This window comes from Antechinus flavipes, chromosome 4, assembly GCF_016432865.1.
Source record: "Antechinus flavipes isolate AdamAnt ecotype Samford, QLD, Australia chromosome 4, AdamAnt_v2, whole genome shotgun sequence".
Lineage (NCBI taxonomy): Eukaryota > Metazoa > Chordata > Mammalia > Dasyuromorphia > Dasyuridae > Antechinus > Antechinus flavipes.
Genome location: NC_067401.1, coordinates 260,696,605 through 260,720,789, shown reverse-complemented (window position 1 = coordinate 260,720,789; position 24,185 = coordinate 260,696,605). Strand labels below are relative to the sequence as shown.

Below are 24,185 nucleotides of genomic sequence, written 5' to 3'. Positions count from 1 at the left end.
AGAGACCATCCCAGGGAATCAGATAAAGTGGTTTATCTAGGTGGAGCTGGTTAAGTCCTGAGCTAAAGAATTCCAGTCCTATTCAATTGAAGATCTTCTATTCAATTCAGCTCAAGCTGTATGAATCAAGAGCAACCCCCAGCTTGTAGCCAAGGCTTATAAAAAAGCCAATCTTAAACCCTCTCTTTGCAGAGGAGCTAAAATGCCAAGGAAACTCTATTTCTTCCTGGCATAGCAAGACTCTGCCAGCTGGGATGATATTCTCTTCCAGCGCTACCCTCTGTCTCTCTCACCTATTTCCCTAATGAGACCCTCTACTAGAAACTTTATTTCCCTGCCAGGACTTTGCCACTTAGGAATTCAGCTTTTCTATTCATGCATAGGCTGACTTCCTAATGCCAATAATAAACCTCTTTTTAGCTGTCTAGTTTTTTCGGGTTTGTAAATTCCTTTATGAAGGACCTCTATACAGCCAGAAGGGAGTTTCCCCAAACTCCCTACCCATGCACTGAACCCCAAGGTGGGTGTAGGGGAGCCAAACCTCTTCATTTGGTTCCCTGAACCCTGAACCTGCTAGTAGACTCATGATTTAATTCCCTGACCATCAGGAATCCTAATCTCATTTTGGTTCCCTGAATCTAATCTCATCATTTGGTTCCCTGACAACCCTAAATCTAGACCTCATCATATTCACACTGTCATCCTCCCTCTGTCTCCTAGTTCAGACCCTCATCACCTCTTATATACTATTGCAAAAGACTCCTCATTGGTCCCTGTCTCTGGTCTCCTTCAATCTGCCTTCTACAGAACTGCTATATTGCTATTTGCAAAGTGAAGATCTGATTGCGTCAGTCCCTTTTTGATGAAGCTCTAAATTGCCTCTAAGATGATATATACGCTCTCTTTAGTCTTTACAGTCTGGCTCTAGATTAGGCTTATTACATATTAATTTTCTATATTCATCTATACTCCAGTCAAACTGGTATTCTGGTTCTTCTTTGTAGGTCACATTCCATCTTCTATGTCTATGTATCTCTTATTATTTGAAAAATCCTTAGTTTCTTTCTAAATTCAGATAAAGTATTATTTCCTACAGGAATTCTGATTCTGATCCTCCCACTTCCTAATCCCCCCTCCCTAGGGATCCTTTTTGTTAAGTAGTCCAGGCTCTGAGTTGTTATCATAAACCCCTATTTACACTGCCTGTTTAGGTCCCCAGAGCTTGGCTAGTTACTTGACCTCCCAATGGCACTAGAGGTAACCCTGAGGGGGTGTGAATATTTTCTAGTAGTACAACTCATAAGCCCCCACTGCTATGCTTCTTAATATCTTGGATTATTATCTTATTATCAGTGGATATCAATTGGACAGCCAGACCTAACTGGCTTTTAGAAATAGGCATTTATTAAGGCAACCTATTAATAATAGTTGGTTCAAAACATTTCCTGCCCAAAGTTTGGTTCATATTCTCCTACAAGTGCATACAGAGTCTAGGGAAAAGTGAGCTCAAGCTTACAGAACGTTCATTTGAAATTTTGACTAAGAGATAGCATGGCTTCTATTGGCTGGAAATTCTTTTCTTTTTTTATGGAGTCCACATGAAGTTCCTCTAAGGTATGGGAAAGCTTTTTTCTGGGTTCCTTGTAGTATACTGAAGCTGCTTTTCCTTACATGTTTAAAATGTCCTCAGTGCCCTCTACCACCAGGCACTACTATTTTGGGGACACTGCTAGGATCTTCATAATAAATTCAAATTTTCCTGACTTTTTAAGAGAGTACCAGATCTTTCTCTGATTGGGGAGAGTGGTAGGAGGAGACAGACGTTCTTCACCTTCTCCTCTCCCTCCCTACTCAAACTCTTCCCTTTCAGGGACATGATGGGAACTGTTTCTACCACTGGGTAGGTCTACCACTCTATGCCCTGAATTCCAAACTAGCTTCTTTATTTTATCCAATATCCTATGGGTATGACTGAATCTTCTTAGCTAATCCCAACATTCCTCTAATGTAGTGTCATTTTATTTCATCCAGTAGCTTTCATTCCTTCCAAATTGATTAAAGATTTTTGGCATTCAGTTCAATGGCTTTGATTCATTGATTCAATAAAGGTATTTTCACCTGATTAAAGTAATTATTTGAAGTGATGAAATTGATGATTGATGCAGTTGACTGTCTAATTTTATGCATATATTTAATACTTAGGGGCACCTAAGTGGGACAATAGAGTGCTGAGCTTAGAATTGGGAAGATCTCAGTTAAAATCCAGTTTTAGTTATTTACTAACCATTGGGCTAGCCATTTATGTTTTGTCTGTTTCAGTTTCCTCAATCATAAAATGGAGGTAATAATAGCACCTAACTGCCAGATCTATTTTGAGGATAAAATATTTGTAAAACTCTTAGTACAATGTCTAACACATGAAAGGTGCTCAATAAATGTTTGTTCCCTTCCCTATTTAACTGTGTACATATGGTTAGCCCTGATAGAAGTAAGCTTCTTGCAGGAATTAGCCCTTTTTAAAAAATCTTTTTTTTATTCCCAGCATTTAGCTTAGGGCTTTGCACATAGTAGGTGCTTAATAGATGCATCTTGATCAGTGTATATAATCTCAGGCGAAATCATAAAGTTTCTATATTACAGTAGTGCTTTCTAAATATGACCCTTTAGGATAAAAGGGATATTTTCTTCTACTGGTCTGAATATGGCTTCCTAATAAGTAAATTTCTGATTTATGGACATGTTAATTTGTAGCTTCAAGAAATATAGGAGAAAGTAATATAAATAAACTTCATTAAATACTCAAAGCTATCACAATTACTGGAACTCAAGAACAGAACACATTTTGTTTTCTTTTTTTTTGCTTTTAACTGTTATTTATAAACAAATCATAACTATCAATCCTAATGTTTGCTTCTTTCCCTCCTCCTCCTTCTCTATGGGATAGAGCAGAAATAGAAGCACAGAAACCAGAGGATTAGAAAGTACTGCTTTGGAAGTTGAGAGATTTGAGCTTTAAAACTTAGCTCTGTGAATTATTAGCTGAGGGGCCATAAGTAAGTCACTTTTTCTCTGGGGCACAGTTTTTTCTGTAAAATGAGGGAATTTAAGAGTTTCTCAAAGTGTCATGCACAGAGTCTTATGATTCCCCAAGACTTTTTTCAGGGATCTATGAGGTCCAAATTATTTTCATAATACCAGGATGTTATTAGTCTATTAAGATACTCCTCCCTTTTCCAACTACATATTTTTATGAAGCTACATTTTCTTTTTGAAGTAGTATCAACTAAAACAATCTCTCATAACAGATTGCATGCAGAAACATATGAAAATCCAACTGTCTTCTATCAAGTCAAATATTAAAAAGTTTACAAAAATATATAAAATGCTATCACAAAATTTTGTTGTGTTGAAAAGTATTGTTATTTTTCATAAAAACATGTTATTTATCATGACATAATTTTGTTATTATTTTATAGTAGAGTAATAAATATTTTAAAATTTTATCAGTTTTCATTTCTAACATGGCAAATATTGATAGCTATAACCCATATAAGAAAGAGTTCTTTGGAGTCATCAATAACTATTAAGAAGTTAAAGGAATTCTAAGATCAAAACATTTGAGAACTGTTAGATTAGGTGGTAGCTAAGGGCTCTGCCAATTTTAGATCCTGTGATCCTGTGATCCTATGAGGTCTGGATCCAGATCTTGGCTCTTCCATTCATTTGCTCTTATGAGTAAGCATTTTTCTTTCTCTGATACTAGTTTTCTTATTTTTCAAGTGAAGGGATAGATCCCTAAGGCCCATTCCAGTTCTAAACCTATGACCCCATATTATTTTGGAATGAAACTAGAAATCCTTAAATACATTGAATTAATGTATAAAGGCCAGTTTTGTGTATTTTGTAAAACTACAGGCATACTCACTCACTCTTCTGTGCTTTAATGGATATGTGACACTTTGGCTCCACATATTACTATGGATTTATACTCAGATTTGAAAGAACTAAACTTTAAAAATTGATCATTCATCTAAACCTTAGCTAATATCTTAAGGAGTCAATAAACTGGATGTGTTAATAAGCTGATGTAGAAACATGTCATTTTTATTTTCAGGATTTTTTAAAAAGCAATTCCTCGCTTCTAACTTAAAACTTGAGAGGGAAAAACCTTTTTCATTTTTATGAGGTATTTCAGATTACAAATTGAAATTACAATAAAATCTTGAGAATTTTCTTTTTTTTAAAGACTGAACTTCTAAAACTCCTCTCTCACATAAAAGACAATAATTTCAGGCCAATTCTAATTTTACCTGAAAATTTTTTTCAAAATAATATTTTATTTCTAAAATTTTGAGTTCTAAATTCTCTCCCTTACCTCTCTCCCTCAATGAGAAGGCAAGAAATTTGACATAGCTTTATATATATGTACTCATGCAAAACACATTTCCATTTACATGAAATTATTAATCTCTCTTTGCCATATAAAATTTCATGACATTCACTGGAACATTTTTAAGCTCTGCAGAAATAGGAGCAAGTTGGATAATTTCATCATCTCTGTTTCCCAGATGGAGAAATCAGGGCATTGAAGGATTAAGGATTAAGGCCTGCAGGCACAGCATGAATCAGAGATGGAGAGAGCCAAGAGTAAATCCTGATTTCCAGTGCAGGCTTTGATATATCTCACTGCCTAATCAACCAAAAATGTCCCCAACTAAATTGTAAGCTTTAAGCAAGCAGGAGCTATTCTTTGTACATATTGGTGTGGAAAAGGTTGCCTGGGTTTAGTTCAATTTAATTCAATAAATGTTTATTAGACAATTACTAGTAAGGTAAGCAACTAGGTAATATAGTGGATAGGACAGCTGGACTCAATGTCAGGAAAACCTGAGTTCAAATCTGCCACATATACTTGCCACATATACCCTGGGAAGGTCACTTAATCTCTTTAAGACTTCAGTTTCCTTCACTATTAAATAGAGATCATAATAGCATCTATCTCCTAGGGTTAATGTGAGGATGTACAAATTCTTTTTTATTATTATTATTATAGCTTTTTGTTTACAAGATATGTACATGGGTAATGTTTCAGCACTGACAATTACAAGATCTTTTGTTCCAATTTTTCCCCTCTTTCCTCCCATCCCTTTCCCCCAATGGCAGGTTGACCAATACATGTTAAATATGTTGAAGTATAAGTTAAATACAATATATGCATACATGTCCAAACCGTTATTTTACTGTACAAAAAGAATCGGACTTTGAAATAGTGCACAATTAGCCTGTGAAGGAAATCAAAAATGCAGGTAGACAAAAATAGAGGGATTGGGAATTCTATGTAGTGGTTCATAGTCATCTCCCAAAGTTCTTTCGCTGGGTGTAGCTGGTTCAGTTCATTACTGCTCTGTTGGAACTGATTTGATTCATCTCATTGCTGGAGATGGCCAGGTCCATCAGAATTGATCATCATATAGTGTTGTTGTGAAGTATATAATGATCTCCTGGTTCTGCTTATTTCACTCAGCATCAGTTCATGTAAGTCTCTCCAGGCCTTTCTGAAACCATCCTGCTGGTCATTTCTTACAGAACAATAATATCCCATAATATTCATATACCACAATTTATTCAGCCATTCTACAACTGATGGGCATCCACTCAGTTTCCAGTTTCTGGCTACTACAAAGAGACCTGCCACAAACATTCTTGCACATACAGGTCCTTTACCCTTCTTTAAAATCTCTTTGGGATATAAGGCCAGTAGTAGCACTGCTGGATCAAAGGGTATGCACAGTTTGATAACTTTTTGAGCATAGTTCCAAATTGCTCTCCAGAATGGCTGGATGTATTCACAATTCCACCAACAATGTATCAGTGTCCCTGTTTTCCCACATCCCCTCCAACATTCTGCATTATCTTTCCCTGTCACTCTAGCCAATCTGACAGGTGTGTAGTGATATCTCAGAGTTGTCTTAATTTGCATTTCTCTGATTAATAATGATTTGGAGCATCTTTTCATATGGCTAGAAACAGTTTCAATTTCTTCATCTGAGAATTGTCTGTTCATATCCTTTGACCATTTATCAATTGGAGAATGGCTTGATTTCTTATAAATTAGAGTCAATTCTCTATATATTTTAGAAATGAGGCCTTTATCCAAACCTTTGACTGTAAAAATGTTTTCCCAGTTTATTGCTTTCCTTCTAATCTTCTCTGCATTAATTTTGTTTTGTACAAATTCTTTTGAAAACCTTGAAGCACTATGTTAGTAACTGTTGCTGTTCATGCTTTGTTTTTGAAGGGGACCAATGATATCACTAGTGACATCTTGACTTATGTATGAATTGGATTTAAGTGAGGCAGAGCTGTACAAAGTCTTCAGCCTCATTCTTTCTTCCTGACTTATTGACTTAACTTTTTTCCTGATACTGATATTAACTATTATTATATACAAGGCATTTTGCTAGACTCTGATGATATTCAAAGAAAAAAATGAAATCATGTTTACCCTTAAGGTGTTTACATTCTATGATATGATGTCTACAGAGTACCCATTTAAGGCCACTTTGAATTTAAATCTTCCTACCCAAAATATCTTCCTCCCCTCCTCCATAAAAGTGATAAATGTCTAACTAATAAGAAGGAAATGATTTGTATTAATAACATTTGTAAAAAGGGATTGAATTTGTTCTAGTTCATTTCAGAGGGCAGAACTAGACTTGATGTCAGAGAAAACTTCCTCACATTGAGAGCTGTTTCAGAGCAGAATGGGTTACTACAAAGCCCATCACTTGATGGACACCTTAGAGGCAAGGGGCAGAAAAAGCTCTAATCTCATCCGAGGGGAAACTCCACTGTCTTTTCAAGCAAAGGCAGGATGATCATTTACTAACTTATTATTCATGGGGTTTCTGTTTAGGAATGGATTTGAGCTTTAAGCTCTGAGGTTCTGTGATTCTGTGAACTTAAAAAAAGTCAGTGGGACTTCATGTTAAAACAAAGAAAGCATCATTCTAATTGGATTTATTTTTTATTTAGTACTTTTAAATGCCTAATATCTACCATTTTTCCTTTGATTGCTCTCAGGTTCCATGCACGTGTGGGATGCTTCATTCAAGAACCATTATGTTGGATGGCAATTATAGTGAATCAGAAGCCAATAGTCTAGCAGGCTACACAAGAAGCCACATAGTGACTGATGAAGAAAAACAGGAGAAAATTGTGGTCCATTTGGCCCTGAGTGATGAATCTAACACATCCAGAAAGAAGGGACTGAAGGGCCATGTGGGGCTACGGATCATTCAGAACACTCATATAATCGACAAATACTCCAGATTGATATTTCCTATCATCTACATATTTTTTAATTTAATATATTGGTCTGTTTTTTGCTAGATATCATATGACAACACCTGTGTTAAAGATTAAATGTGTTTACACAACTGGTAATTCACTTCAGGGTGAGAAGAACACTGAATTTGGAGTTGGAGATCATCTCTTCCATTTGCTGGTGTGATTGTGGCCCATGTCAGATTCCGTCTTGGTCATATGAGGAAATTGGATTAGATTAACTACAAGGGTCCTACCAGTTCTAGTTCCATATCCATAATCCTGTTATGTGATGAAAATCTTCTTCCCCCACTAGATGGCACAGAGGATAGAGCACTAGAGTCAAGAAAAATAGAGTTCAAATCCTTCCTCAGACTTTGGAGAGAATTTCTCTTTGGGTGAAATTGGGACCTCTCTTTTTTTGTCTGAAAGCAAAATAGCTCAGATTAAAAGAGAGCAATGAATTCACATAAGGGAAAACTCATCAATGTCTCAAGGGGAGCAAACAGGAAATTGAGGACTCGTTGAGGAGCCAACTTAGCCTACATAGCTGTTGCTTCCTAAATCTATCTGTCTGTCTCTCCGTGTGTCTGGAATTACTCCAGGAGAAAGTCTGGAACCACACATAATCTTTCTTGAAGGGAATTTTTTTTTAAAAGTCTTTCTTCTTCATAATTCTCTTACCAACTCTTCCTTCACATGGACATACAGTATTATGTTAGCATTCTCTCTACTTGATTATATGTGTCTCATGCAAAATGCTTAAGACTTGGTTCTAGCAAAGCATAGATATCTATATGTTCCACTTGCTTTCTTTCCCTGGTGTTTTCTGTGTCATATCTTTCTTTCTGGCCAAATCCAACTTTCTCTGGATCTGTCTTCCATATCTGTCCTGGGAGCTAACTAAAGAAGCTCTCATTGCTAGTTTATGTCTAATATTGTGGTTGTTAACCCTTTGTTTTCAGAAAGGACCAGTCACATCCTGAGTGATGACTTTTGTGATGACTTTTGTGTGAATTTGAATTTAAGTGGGAAACCAGCGAATATCCCAAAAGTCCTTTAACAAGCTGTTGAATTGAAAATTTACTTATCTAAGGAGATAGGAAGAAAAAAAGTGAAGTGGAGGACAACTTCATGGGGATTGGAATATTGGCGATTGGACACTAGAATTCAAAGTAATCAAAATAACAAAGAGGAAAGACCCTTAAATACATGAACTCCAAGCCAAAAGTGATTCATTCTGTAAGGATCTTTTGGAAAAGTGTTAGACTGTGTTAGATAGTTAAGTAACATTGTTTACTCTTAAGAACACCTAGAGGAGGCTCACTTGTCCCTTTGAAGCCATGCTCAAGTTTCTCTAGGAATTATCAGGAATTATAGAGTAATTCATGCCTTTGCCTCATGGCCTTACCTCCTCATGCCAGCCAGGACAAGGTACAACTTTAGAGAAGGAATAGAGACTTGATTATAATTAGGTGATAAGTGTTTGGTTTTTTGGGAAGAAGACAGAATCAGCTTATTTTTGCTTCCTTTTCACATCTGCTCCTTTTTTACCCATGCCTGGTGCTATGTGGTTATGACAAACAGACAGTTCCCCATCCTTTCTCTCAGGGGTGTTGGTTCTTCCAAGTGAATCTCTGGTAAAATTTCAAGGAGTTCTGGGGAGCTGTCTGAAGGGAGAAGGGCTTTCTCTTACATCACATCATTCAAGCAACTGGTCATAGTTAAGGCAGCTCTGGAAAAGACAATAAGACTGGGGGTTACAAACAACCTCTTTCATCTCCTTTTCCAGGTCCATGATTCACTCCTTTTCCTTCGCTATAAGTTGGAAGAAGTCACCTGCTGCCCCAACTCTCTGTCTTTCAATATTTTAGTAGCTTGTGGAGAATCTGAGACCCAGGGTGCGTCATTATGTTTATGAAGTCACACAAGACATGGGAGAGTGCTATCATTATCCAATACATTCACTGGGCACCTTCAAGCCCTAAGAATCTCCAAGATTATTAGGAGAAATATTTCTATTTCATCACAAATGATTTCCCTTTTTTGGTTTGAGGGGACAGGGCAAACAGGCAGTCCACTCGATGAGTGAATTCTTCGGTCATGGCAACCCATGAAACAAACAAACAAAACATAAAATGATACTGAATCGTGTGCCTACCTTCTACTTTTGTAGGGTGATAGAAAAGCAATGCAGAAGGGATTATTTATACATTTTAACTTATTGGTTAGATAACTGATTGGATAAAATCAATGTTTACCTTATTACTACAAATAATAATGAGACAAGAAACTGACTATTGGTGTATGATTCATTACCAAATCAGTTGTTCATGTACACAGGATGTTAACTTTCAGAAAAGATAAAAATCAACATCAAATTGAAAGAAAACATGAAGATATGGATGCAAGTAAAACAGCTCAATTCTGTTAAAATTACTATTGATAAAAAACAGTAAATAGACACAACTACAGACATGGCCATTGATAACCACCATTTCCTAGGGAAGTCAATGATATAAAATAATTATTACAAAAAGAAGAATAAAAGAACTTCAAAATTATTTCAAGCAGCAAACTCTTTATCCAGTGAAGGAATGTGGCAGCTATGGGTAACATAAACTCATTTGCAAGAGAAGATTATGAGGTATATCTCTTCAAAAAATTGAGAAGTTCCATAAGGAAGAATTAGTTTACAGAAAGAAGCTTAGCATGAAGATCAATTAGTCATGCCCAAAGTATTTGAGATGAAATAAAATGAAGTATTTTTTTTAGTGCTTACAATATACTAAGGGCTGGGGAATACAAATCAAAAAAGAAAAACAGTCTGTATTCTCAGATACACGTATCTCAAAGTGAAAGACAACAGCACTGGCAGCCAGGGAAAGGAATTTTAGTTAAGGGTTGGGCCGTTCATCACAGACATTATGAGTTGATTAATTGACATGCTCATTCTAGAAGAAATGGTACTATTGATCTGATAAGTACAGCAAGATGTGGAAAGCAGAGGAGGGGAATCAAGTTTATCATAGGAGGTAGTAAAAAGGCTTGGGAGGATGACTATATAGAATGTGATAATGATGTCGAGTCAGCTTCATGGAGTGGTCTAAGTAAGTTGGACCTCATCAAAGACCTATTTGCTGGCATGGATTCTGTCAATACAAAGTTATTATTAAATAAAATAAAATTTAAAAAAAAGACATATTTGATGAAAACATGAGAAGGGAACAGGCAGGTTTTTGCAAATGATGTATAGTAGACCACTTTATAGTCACACCATTGGTTGAAAAATACACAGAACACAAGATTCCACTGTGCTTATTTATGGCTCTAAAAAAGCATTTGACTTCATTAGATTAAAGATTCTTCTCCACCAAAGTATAAAATATTTCTTGGTATATATAACATTAAAGCTAACTGTCTTTGTTCAATAACCCTCCTTTCAATTTCAAGCTGTAAGATGGAAATGTGCTTGCCAAAGGCAGAGAGAGAACTGATATCCAAGGCAAGGTCCAAATAGGAGAGATTCTCTCCAGATAATGAAATCCTCCATAGGATTCAGTTGGAGGTGATTGTGTTGATTACAGCAAGCCCTACAGTGGTTCTCAAAGTGTGGTCTCCTCAAACTACGGCCCTTGGGCCAGATGCAGCAGCTGAGGACGATTATCCCCCTCACCCAGGGTATGAAGTTTCTTTATTTTAAAGACCCACAAAACAAAGTTTTTGTTTTTACTATAGTCCGGCCCTCCAACAGTCTGAGCAACATTGAACTCGCCCCCTATTTAAAAGTTTGAGGATCTCTGCTTGACTCTAGAGAATCCTGGGGAATCTCTGAAATCCTTTTAGAAGGTCTACAAATTCAAAAATAGTTTTTATTTCCAATATGGTAAATGTCTATAAATATAATCCAGATAAACAAAAACTTTTTGGAGAGATCCTCAATAATTTTTAATAGGATAAAGAAACTGAAAACAAAAGTTTGAGAACCACTGCCCTAGAACATTGAAGTCTCCTAAAGGAACTCTATAATTGCTCAAGAGTTTGGCCTAACTATCCATGTGAGGGGGAAATTTATAAAGAATGGCTCTCGTCTTTACTATAATGGGCTCTATGGACTGATACATCAATTCATATGTCACAGGCAGGCTCTGCAGATAGAATTGAACAGGAGGAGGAGAGTGGGCCAGATTGATTTGGAATTTTTTTAATGATTTACAAACTGAGGTCCTTGTAGAAAATCCTCATCCCTAGGGAGCTTATACTCTCCATAGTGTAATAGGATCATTAGACTAATTTACACATGGCAGGCTGAATTTCAGAAGAACCTCCACTGAAGATAGCCTGTAGTGTGTAGTGTTGCCTTAGTGTTTTTTTGTTTGTTTGTTTGTTTTTTATAGCATGCAGGTTCTTAAGGAGGATACCAATAGAACACAAACTCTGATAAGTCCTAGTGAGATGGAAATATTTAGGCATAGACCTGGCAACAGAGGATAGATGTGGAGATTGTTTAAGTCATAAAGGAATTGTCTACATGGTAGAAAAAAACATACATACCAATGAAAACATCATCATTAATTTAGAGCTAAAGATCATAGGATCATGACTCAAGAATTGGAAAGAACTTTATCCAACTCTCTCACTTTACTGATGAATAACTGAGACCAGAGAAGTTAAATAAGTTGTTTAAGGTAACAATGACAGAGCCAGAACTAGATCCCAGGCTTTCTGACTTCAAATCTTGTGCTCCTTCTACTATGGTAGTGGAAAATTAAAATTAATTTTATTAATTAGTTAATAATAAAATCACTGATCCTTGAGGTTTTAAAGAGGTCCAGTTAACCAGTTTATTCTATGTAAGCTTTGCATGTGACACTTCATTTCTCATGGTGTTTCAGGTGTTTCAGTTAATATGACTTCTTTTCCTCACTTTGATACTCAGAAATGACATGAAAAAGGGAAGAAAAGAAGACATCAGTTCTTAATTTAGGCTCTCTGCTCTCAGATATTGGCATGTGGCTTGGGGAAGATGGCTATATTCACTTAAATCATTTTTAATACCCTATCCTTTTTTTTTTTTTTTTGCATTTGGGAAATTTCTTTTTTTTTTATTTTTTATTATAGCTTTTTTATTTACAAGTTATATGCATAGGTAATTTTATTGCCCATGACAATTGCCAAATCTTTTGTTCCAATTTTTCCCCTCCTTCCTCCCATCCCCTCCCCCAGATGGCAGGTTGACCAATACATGATAAAAATGTTAAAGCATAAATTAAATACAATATTAGTATACGTGTCCAGTTATTTTGCTGTACAAAAAGAATTGGACTTTGAAATAGCGTACAATTAGGCTAATACCCTCTCCTTAATGTGAAATAATATTTAAGCATTCAGAGTACCTAAGATATTTAGATTTATACAAAGAGCAGTGATAACTTACATGACCCTCTGAATTAGACCACTCCCTTAAAAAATATGTGTTGAAGCCATAGACATTTGGATGTTTGAGATTTTTTCCCCTCCTTTTAGTCTTCATTTTCATTGAAAAAGAAATAATACCTTAACTTGAAGCATTTCCTGGAGATTAGTTCTGGTTGATAAACAGCTGATTCTCTTAGTTCTCATTAATCCCAAAGAAATACTACATGTGCTAGTCATCTCTGCTTAAAACTACAGGTGAAATTGAAGGCTTCATATCCTAAATTCATCCAAAGGACAGTACTCTGAATAGTTCTGATTAAAAGCTAAATCCCAGAGGCAGGTGGGCCCTCAGTGTCTGCCTATGCTTTTCCTGACACAACCAAATAGAGAGCTTCTGTAGTCTCTTGACCTGGAATATATAAACATATCCCATTAGCAGATGGGGATAAAACACTGAATGCTGGTATTATGGAAAAAAAGCTTTGACCTGCTCTGCAGACCCTTAGATGTCTCATTAGGTCCTAAAGTCCTTTATCATGAAATGGCATTTGTGTCATCCAGTGAGAACACCAGATTTGGAATTATTTCAAAAGATAATTTTAGGGGAAAAACTGACGGAAGATGGAGGAAAAGAAAAAAGTAACAAGGGAGGGAAGAAGAAAAGAGAGAGAGAAAACTGAAAGAGGAGAAAGGAAGGAAGGTTGAATGAAAAGAAAAAGGATAGTCCTCAAACACAATAAATTCCTGTTCATACTAAGTAGGGAATAATTTTTCTGGCTAATTTAATATTTGAGTTAATTCATAGCATATATATATATACATATATATGTATATATATATATACTTTACACAAATTATCACATTTCAAAGAATTCAACACTAAAATCTCAAGCTAACTTAATATTTCTTTGATGATTCAGAAGATATTTCGGTGTCTTGCAATACCTCCTGGCCACCCAGAACATTAATCATCATTGTACTGTACACTACAGAAATGATCCTTATCATATAAATTGTCTTAGTTATTTGGATTCATAAAAACTGTTGGTTCTAGTTCTTTGCTTTCTGGTGTTCACTATCTTCTATGAAGTGAAAGCCAATTAATTTGTAAAATCAGTAAAAAAAAAAAAAGACTTTGTGGATTGCTTTATTTCTGTGACTCAAGGTCACTTCACCTTTCGTTTTTGTGGGATTTGGAGGCTACAAATGATGGCCCATTCTCTAAGAGATAAAATGACATTTTACCTACTCTGGAATCAATGATGATATTTCATGTTAACACTATTTCACACCTGGTACCCCTATATCCTTTAGGACCTTGATATTTCTTAAAATACTGTGATTTCCCCTTACCTACCTCACAGCATGGATCACAGTGTTTTTATTAGCATATTAATATTTTAAGCTTGGAGAAATAGTGACTCACCTGAGATCCATTTTGATTATGATATTGTCACAAATTTGACTAGCCTCTGGATAATCTACTGAGAAATGTATTAAGCTGGCTCTATTTCAAAGATTGTTTTCTCTTTGTTTCCATTAATAAATTTCTTTTTTTATGCAACCACAAGTCATATAATATATTATTGTCAGACTAGACTATTCTTACAAAGATTTGGTTATGCTTTTACTGAAAAATCCATTGTCTAATGAATAAAGTTTAAATTATTTTGCATGATATTTGACTTTTCACAATTTTGTAACACACTGAATTTCCAGCCTTATCTTATGTTATTCTCATCTACTCATGCTATATTTGAATAAGTCACTTTGTTTTCCTGTGCCTCAATTTCCTCATCTATAAAATTAGACTATATGGTTTCTGAAGTTTTTTTCAGTTTGTATGTCTATGATCCATGAACATGCCTTTCTGTGTCTTTGTTTACTTGGTTCCTAGAATATTTCCTTTCCCTTCTTCACCAGTTAAATTTTTATCCATTCTTTAAAGGCCAATTTAAATATAAACTCCTCTATGATGCTTTCCTTAACCTCCTTAAGCAGTAATGACATTTTCTCCTCAGCCCTCACATAGCACTTGTATATTGATAATATACTTATCATCAATTATTTTGTATTATAGTTACCATGTACTTTTTTGCATAAGCATTTTAATTTTTGAATTTTAACAGTCCAAACAATATCAGCTATATAACAGAAATATAGCATATATGCACACAATTTATAGTTATTTACATAGATGCAAGAATAGCAAACCTCACAAGAATGTCAATGTATTTCAGCTTTCATGAAGTCAACTATTTAGATATAACTGATGGGTCATAATTTTAAAATTCACATATGTAGCGGTATAGACAAAAAATAAAACCCCCCAAAACTACACAAACTCCTAAGTGTTATTAGAATTTTAAATTGGAAAATTTAAATTCTTTGGAAGTAATGTCTCAGTACCATGTATTTATCATATTACTTTATTGAATTCTGAGAGGACAAAGACTTGAATAAACTTTATCTCCTGCCTAGTATAGTACTCTGCCCACACTGTGTAAGTTATTGTTGTTGAATTATTTGAATTGAATTCGAAAAGAATTGTCTCAGTAAACATTGTAATTACCCAATTTCGTGAAGTTTTAGAAAAAAGTAATAAAATCAGTCCTGGTTACATATCAGAGGCATTGTTAATAGCAATAAATATTATAGTTTAGGAAATTCCTGATCTTAAAAAAAGAGACCTCACATCTCTAACTCCCTAAATGGGATAGTCATGGTTGAAACTTTTTCATATGAAAAAAAAAGTCCTTCAAGGTGTGGTGGGCTGGAGATGTTTAGCAGATGGAAAGTAACTTTATCCTAACCCTTGTGTGTGGGGGGCCATCATTGTTCAGCTCCTTTCTTTAGGTATCACATGGGCTTAACTTTTCCCTCAGTCAGTGACCATTCTTTCTAATCTGGTATTGGGAAAGAGAAATTTGTTTGAGGCTTTTCTGCCTTGGAGCGGGGAGGGGTTTAACCCTTTTCTGCTCACATCCTCCCATCAAAATACTATTGCATTGTTCTGTGTCTAAATATGTTACAAAATAAGTTTCCCTTTTCCTGCTATCATTAATATCTTCAATTATAATAATAGCTATAATAATATGTAGCAATAACATCTCTTTTGTTTAACTCGAGAGCCCTTCTGGAAAAAATATATATAAAGTCAAAGAGAGAGAGAGAGAGAGAGAGAGAGAGAGAGAGAGAGGAGAGAGAGAGAGAGAGAGAGAGAACTTTCTTCTATGTTCTTGGGCGACCATAGTTTCTTAAAATGCATTGAATCTCCCCAAGAATACACTCTCTCTCACACATACAATCTTAAATAAACTGCTTTCTTTCAAGAACTTATGACTAATGTAGAAAGTGAGCAGTCTTGCAGATATGAGGAATGGGACATAGGGTCAGGAAAAGAACAAGAGCAAGTAAAGGCCGAGAAGGGATGAGAGGAGATAGATGTTTCACCAGTTTTTCGTCCTGACTCCAGAAAAATCACTCTCATTTTGTACTGGCTTTCGGTGAGCTTATGTAATTCAGCTATAGTGTTTTTCCAGCATCTTAAGTGATTGGAAATAACAGGAACAGAAGTAGTGAAGTACTGAGCACCTGTCCAAGGTGCTGATATAGCAAGTCTTTTTTGTCTGTTGCTTGACTCCCACTTGCTTTTCCCAAGGTTGTACTTTTTCTGTCATCCACAGGGCTAACAGAGTCATCTCATTGGTACAATTTCTTGGCACTGAGGACTCAGGTAGAAAAGGTTCTACTAAGTGTTATTAGAATTTTCAGTTCCTGGAAGAATTAACATAAAAATGAGTACATAGATAAGTAACATGAAGGATAAGCAAGAAGAGATGCAGTTGGAGTGGGGCAGAAAGAGTACATTTACCCAAAGATATTTCTGAGCTCTTTTTACACAGTTTTATTAAAAATGTCTTTTTCCACTTTAAATTCTTTGGAGTAATGTCTCAGTACCATGTATTTATCATATTACTTTATTGAATTCTGAGAGGGCAAGGATTTGAATAAACTTTATCTCCTGCCTACTATACTGCTCTGCCCACACTATGTAAGTTGAATTATTTGAATTGAATTCGAAAAGAATTGTCTCAGTAAAAATTGTAATTACCCAATTATGTGAAGTTTTAGAAAAAAGTAATAAAAATCAGTCCTGATTACAGTCTCAGAGGCATGGTTAAATAGAGGCCCTCAAAAGCATCCTGAGATCCTGGGAATTGTTCCCACTGGCAGTAAATTCAATCATGATCATCTACCACCTTGGATTTTTTTAGGAGACACAAGGAGGAGCTATGATAGAAAGTTAATAAGAACAACTTATGCAACTCAGGAAGGAAGTAGAGGTTTTGCGTCACCTTTAGAAATAGAGGTAGAAAAATGAAAAAGTGATGGACCTTCCTTCATGCTGTAGTTATGTAAACTTTCTTTTGGTTTCAGATTTGACCTGAAATTAGCAAGGAAATCTCTTGGAAAGTTGGTTTGTGTTATATGTAATAGGGATTAATGGTTTCTCATACAGATTTTTATTTTATTTTATTTTAAAGTGTTTGAGTTTGTTGATATTTGTCAACTTCAGAATATTAAGGAAACATTTTAGTATATTTTAATGTTAAGTATTTTCCAGTTACATAAAAAATTTTTAATGTTCATCTAAAAAAATTCTCTCCCTACATTCTCCATCCTTTGAGAAGGCAAGAATTATATTGATTATATACTGGAGGTCATATAAAACACATTTCCATATTAACCATTTTGTAAAAGAAGACACACACACAATAACAAGAAAAATAAAGAAAGTGAAAAAAAGTATGCTTCAATTTGTACATCAGTTTTCCCTCTGGAAGTGGATAGCATTTTCCATCAATATTTTCCATCATAATTCCATCACTTTGGAATTATCTTGGATCATTGTTTTTCACTAGTTAACTCTTTCATAGTTGATCAAAATTATAATGTTTCTGTGACTGTATCCAATGCTCTCCTATTTCTTTCACTTTGCTTTGCATCAGTTCATATAATTTCCCCCTATTGTTCTGAAACCTCTTGTCGTCTCATATCACAATAATATTCCATGACAATTATATGCCATGGTTTGTTTAGCTATTTCTCAATTAGTGGACGTCCTCTCAATGTTAAAAAAAAGAAAAATATTTTAATAGTTTGTGAATCTGAAACCAACCTGTTTTTAAAAATATGGATAAAAATGGAAACATAAATGGGGATGAATAGTTGTCAGCCTGAATTAGAAAAGAGGAAATTTACTGAGCAAAATGAAAAATAAATTGGGATTAAAAGGGCAGTTTAAATGAATTTATCGAAGTATTTTGTGATTTGTGATTATAGTAGTCAGAGATAGAAAAGATGATTGAGATCAATTTGCTCAATACATTGGAAGATGTTGGATAGTATAATTCAAGATTATCTGGGTGGGGTTGACAAGCCAGAGAAGTAAGAATTTCCCTAAGTACACCCGGCTCTTAATGCCAGGAGAGAGGTTCTAACCCAAGGGTTAAAATTCAAGTTCTTAGGTCCCTTCCAGTCTAAAACATGATCTTTATGACTTAAGTAGAGATTAGCAGAAATAGGATATAGGAAGGAGAGGTGGGATGGGGTAGGGTAACCCAGAAGGGAGGAATTAAAGAACTATTGATAGGGAAGGAGTGACTGCTGCTAAAGATAAACTTCAAAGACAAACTTTACATGCAAACCCACAAAATCCCTTTCCTCAAATGTGTTGGGTACTCAGATTGCCCACTGAGAAGCAATATGTTGAAGTGCATTTAGAGTCTAATCTTAGCTTTGCTTCTCACAACCTGACCTTAGTTTGCTCATTTAAAAAATAAGAGGGCTGAACAACCTCCATGGATTGTTGTGAAGAAAGGATTTTGTAAACCTTAAAACCATTCTCTAAATGTAAGTTATTATTTTTATGTTAATAACTAACTTTAGTATGAGCAACAGGTATTACTGACTGGTATCATGACAAAAATAACTACCAATTATATAGTGTTTTAAGATTTGCATAGGACCTTACAATCACCTTGGGCTTTTGGTGTTTTTCTTAATCCCATTTTACAGATGAAGAAGCTCAGACAGGAAAAGGTTAAATGATTTGGCCAGGATCACACAACTAGTATTTCAGAAAGAATTTGAACTCAGATCTTCCTGATACCTAGCCCAGTGCTCTTACCTGTTTTATCACCTACATGCCTCAATAATGAGAAGAACACTATATGTGGAATTTAAAAAAAAAAAAAAAAAAAAAGGAACTGGGTTTGAATCTGAACTCTGCTATTTACCACCTGCATTACTCTTAAAATAAATTACTTCCTTTTTTAAAGTCTCAATTTCCTCATGTATTCATGTATAAATGTAAAAATGCTCTCTAAGTTACCTTCCAGTTCTAAATTCCATTTTGCCTTCTAGATGATCCCAATGAATCTGTTTTTCATAAAAAAAGATTCTACATTTGTGGGAAAAGTATAATCCCCTTTCATCAACATCTGAAAAGCTCAGAGAATTAGGACTCTAGAGTATGTTGGACTCATAGATTCTAGATGATAGACTTGGGGCTGGGAGCACAGTCATGAAGTCAAGAAATTGGAAGAAACTTTAGTGGCCATAGGATCCAACCCTGTCTTGAAAAGAAAATAGCACATTGGGATATGATAATATATGCAATAAGTCGTTTATTCAGCTTCTACTTGACAATCTACAATGAAGAGGAACTTTTACCTCTTGATACCCATTCAAAATGGCTTTTATTGTCGTTAGGAAATATTTTTCTGTCATCAAGACTAATATTTTTTCTTTTGCACATTTCCCCCTTTGCTTTGGGCACATAGAATACATCCAACCCCCTATTCTACTGGACAGCTCTTTTAGGATTTATAGATAGTTATGTACTCTCTGAGTATTCTCTTCAACTGACTAAACAAGTTCCTTCATCTGCTCCTCATATAGCAAGGACTACCCTTCATAGATTCTCCATTACTATACTGTGATGTTTAGAATTGAACATAATAACCTAGAGGCAGTCTCACTAATATTCCAAAAAGAGAACAAAGACTTCCAGGCCCACATATCTTTCTAACTACCATTGTACTCCCAAGTTTGAGCCCACTCTTCCTATGAGTACAGTTGTATTTGTTAGTCATTAGATTAAAAAAAGTACTGGCTTGAGCTAGGAGACAAAATCTGGTACTGGATCTGGTATTATCTCCATATAAGCTCTTAATAGAGAAGTCCAGGGCATTTGAACTACTATCAGCATGTTCACTGAAATTCAATTTTATTATTAAGTATGAATTACAATTAATTTATTATAATTAGTTTGTTGTTAATTACAATTTATCTTATTATTGTCAAATATACTTTGTTTATTGTAATTAATTTAACATTAATTAATGTTAGGAATCTTATGAATGTAATTTATTATGATATATATAATGTTTATGTTTATGTATATATAATGTAATTATAGCTAATGTTATAATTAATAAACAGCAATATTATTTAGTACATCAATTATATGTTTATTATTAAATATTATAATTAATTATTATAATTATAATTCAGAGATTAGGGCTGGATAATACTATGTTATTTTTGTTGTTGTTTTATAGGCAATTGGGATTAAGTGACTTGCCTAGGATCATACAGCTAAGATATATTAAGTGTCTAATGTCACATTTGAATTCAGGTCCTCCTGACTCCATGGTTGGTGCTCTATCCATTGGGCTATCTATATTCCCCAGTGCAAATTATTTTTAACATAGTATTGTTCAGAGGCTGGCTTCATATATTTGACGCTTCCTGGCTGGGCAACTTCTTAATTAATCCTAATTGTTTCATTCTCCCCTCCCCCCCAAATGAATATCTTATACCCTATTTTAAAATTTAAAGTGTATCATGTGATTGAATGAAAACATGAAACCCCAAGACTATTTCATTAAAGTACATAAGAAAAAGAATACAAATAATAGCTAGCCATGACATCAGTTCTAGGGTCTGCAAAGTGCTTTACATATGCTTTTCATTTGAAACTTGCAACAGTCTTTTAAATTAGATGTTTATTCCCCCTTTTATAAATGAGAAAAGTGAGGCTAAGAGATTCCCTTGCCCAGTGTCACACAGACAAGCAAGTGTCTGAGATAGGATGTAAAATTGGGTCTTCCTGACTCTAAATTCAATTTCTGTCCCCTTATTTATATTTTTTGAAACAGCTGCTTATGCAAGATAACTGTATAAATATGTATACACATATTGGATTTAACATATATTTTAATATATTTAACATATAATGGACTACCTGCCATCTAAGGGAGAGGTGAGAGGAAGGAGGGGAAATTTTGGAACAGAAGGTTTTGCAAGGGTCAGTGTTGAAAAATTACCCATGCATATGTTTTATAAATAAAAAGCTATTAAAAACTAAATTTAAAAAAAAAGCAGCTGATTATATAGGTCAAGTTATTTCCTGCAAAGTAGTCAGAGGGAGAGAGGAAGATGAATGGTAATACAGTGTCACAATAGGAGGATATATGCTGTGAGTGAACTTGAGCTTTCTATCTATTTCTCCAACATCTTGATTTCCAGTTCAGCACTGATTATGTTGAATGACAATCCATACTTTCAAATTAAGTTTATCTTGTAATTATGTTAAAGTACAAAACCATTTTTCCCCTTTTTGATACACTGGGATATTCCTGAACATATTCAGCACATGCCCTTAATGTGGAGTGACTAGTCCTTTGAAGTCACATTGGCTCTTTATAATCACTGCTTCCTTTTCGAAATGTTCACTGACCATCACTTTAATAATATGTTCTAGAATTAATCTTAGAGATTACCCAGTGTAGTGGGGTTGATATATAATTAATCCACAAGGTAAATAGAATTACAATTATAGTTCAGACTCATACAGGACAGCTCAATTAGAGACCTCATACCCTTATAAGGAATGAATAAGATAAATTTTGAAAGGGCAGCTAGGTGACATTCCTAGGAATTCCAGGCTGAAATCTTCCTGAGTTCAAATCTGGTCTCAGATATTTAGTAGCTGTGTGATCCTGGGCAAGCCACTTAACTGTTTGTCTCAGTTTTATCATCTACAAATGAAGGATTGGACTTAATATTTTTAATATTCCTTCCAACTCTCAATTTGTGATCTTGTAATGAATCCAAGATCTTATTCATGTGGATACTTCCTCCAAAGAAAATAATCAAATCATGCCTTGTGACTTTCTTGCATGGTTTGTGTCCATATCCTTCTGTGAACTGTTTCTAAAGGATACATCCAACATGTTGGAGATATTCTGAAGACACCAGTATAGAACTCAGACTATCTATATCATTATCCCTCATCTGTGTCTCGTCTATCTCCTTTTCTGCCCTAAATAAAAAGATGTAATCTGTAAACTGTTTGGCTCCAGTGACTAATGCTAAATCTAGCATATAGTGGACACTTAATAGATGCTTGTTGAATTTTAATTTAAACTTGGCCTCCTGGAAGTGATTTCAATTTCTGTCTTAGACACAATTTCAATCTCCAATGTTTCTCTCATCTAGACTTTGGCTTTTTGAGCATAGTTTAATCCATCTTATCACCAACCTACCTTTTGCTGGTGGTCATACTTCAACCTTCCAGTTTTTGGGATGAATCTCTACCGTTGTTTCAGTCTTGACTCTCAGCTTTACTTGTGAGTACCCAGGCCTGTTGTTTAATTGATTGACTTATGCTTATGCCCCAGCTAAGGGTTGAAATTTTTGTGCCTAGAGCAAGCTATATCAAACCCATCATTAGATAAAATTTTAAAGATAAGTTATGTAGGAGATTGGAAAGTAGGAGAGGGAGAGTAAAGAGCATAGTGAGACCAGACTTCAGAAGTTTACCTTTGTGGTTCATTATTTTAATTAGCTTCTAGGTTCAGTTATTTCAATCCTGCTAAAAGACTTTAAGTGTTATAAGCACTCTTTAAATGTAAAAATATTGGTCCAAAGCCCTAGTCACCCTCCTTCAGGTATAGTTCTACTTCAGCTCAACACCTGCTTCTGAACCCACAACTTGATAATTGCCCCATTTTAGACATTTCTTGATTTAAGACCCAAGAGCTACCCTATCATAGATTCTCTACCAGGTTCTGGTAGCTACATGAAATCTTGATAGCACAGGACTAAAAATATTTTTTGTACTGTCAGGTGTTCCATTTCCAAGTGCTAATCCCATGGTCTCTTCTTGCTCTCAGCTATCTTTCTGGCACCATGGAAGCTATTAATTCAGATGTTAACTGATGACTCAGAAAGTCCTAGAACTAGAAGTGACCTCAGAGATCATCTACTACAATGTTTTCATTTTACAGATGTGAAAATTCAGATCCCAGGAAGCTTAACTTATTTGTCTACTACATCAAAGGTGAGATTTGAAATACCTACTATGTGTCAAACTCTTGGAAAGATCAAGAAGATGGAACTGAATTCTATGTAATTATAGTGATCAAGTGTGGCCCTAAGAAAATATGAAAAAATGATTCCTTCTTTTTTTGTTGAAGAAGTATGAATATGGGATGTTGAGTATGTTGTCAGACATAATCAATGATTAGTTGGCTTTGTTGAATTTTTTTTGAAAAAATTAAATCTTTGTCACCTAGGGTAGAGAAGAGGCATATAAAAATGAATATGATGTCAAAAATTAAAGTCATCAATAAAGCTTTTAAAAATTAAGCTACTAATTTTAAAGAGAAAATGAAAGTACTTGCTCTCTCTACTTACTATGGGTGAGACAGAAACTAGGTTTGGGACAATCAATCCTACTTCCATTACAACTAATAATGGACACAAGCATTCTCTATAGCTACTAAGTACCATTTTGCTAGTGGCCAGTCTAGTTTAATAATTTCCAATAATTTCTGTTCTATTCTTGAAGGAAGGGTTTCTAACATGCTCACAAGTGAAAAATTATGAGATCATGACCCAAGCCCTTGAATCTCACATAAAACATTTGTATCACTTGAATCCACTTATCATATATTTTTTAAAAATATTTTTATTTTCCCCAGTAACATATAAAATATTTTTTACATCTGTTTTTAAAACTTTGAGTTCCAGATTCTCTCTCTTCCTCCTTACCAACCCTCCTCTATTGAGAAGGCACATGTCAACTTATGCAAAACATTTCCATAAAAAATATATCATGTAATTTTGTATGTTACAGTTAGCAGGATGCATATTTTATCTTCTTACTAGAAATAACTGTAAACTCCATGAAGGCAAGGATTATGTTTTACCTAAACTCTTTATTTCCTCCTATGCCTAGAATAGTGTCCTGCACACAGAAGCTACTTCATAAATGCATATTTACTTGAATTGTCAAACAGAAAATTGTGATTCTATTAACTTCTGAGATAAAGGAGTTAAAGTGTGAAAAGGCTTGATGAATTGTC

At 34.8% G+C, this 24,185-nt stretch overlaps 1 protein-coding gene across 1 annotated transcript in view; it reads left to right on the top strand.

Moving 5' to 3' along the window:
* Window positions 1-7,450, top strand: part of LOC127561991 (gamma-aminobutyric acid receptor subunit rho-2) — a 53,352-nt gene extending 45,902 nt beyond the window's left edge. The window contains exon 9 of the mRNA XM_051997387.1: window positions 7,084-7,450. Within this exon, the coding sequence (XP_051853347.1) occupies window positions 7,084-7,392 (309 nt within the window). The 3' untranslated portion in view covers window positions 7,393-7,450. The remainder of the gene's footprint in view (window positions 1-7,083) is intronic.
* Window positions 7,451-24,185: the final 16,735 nt, after the last annotated feature.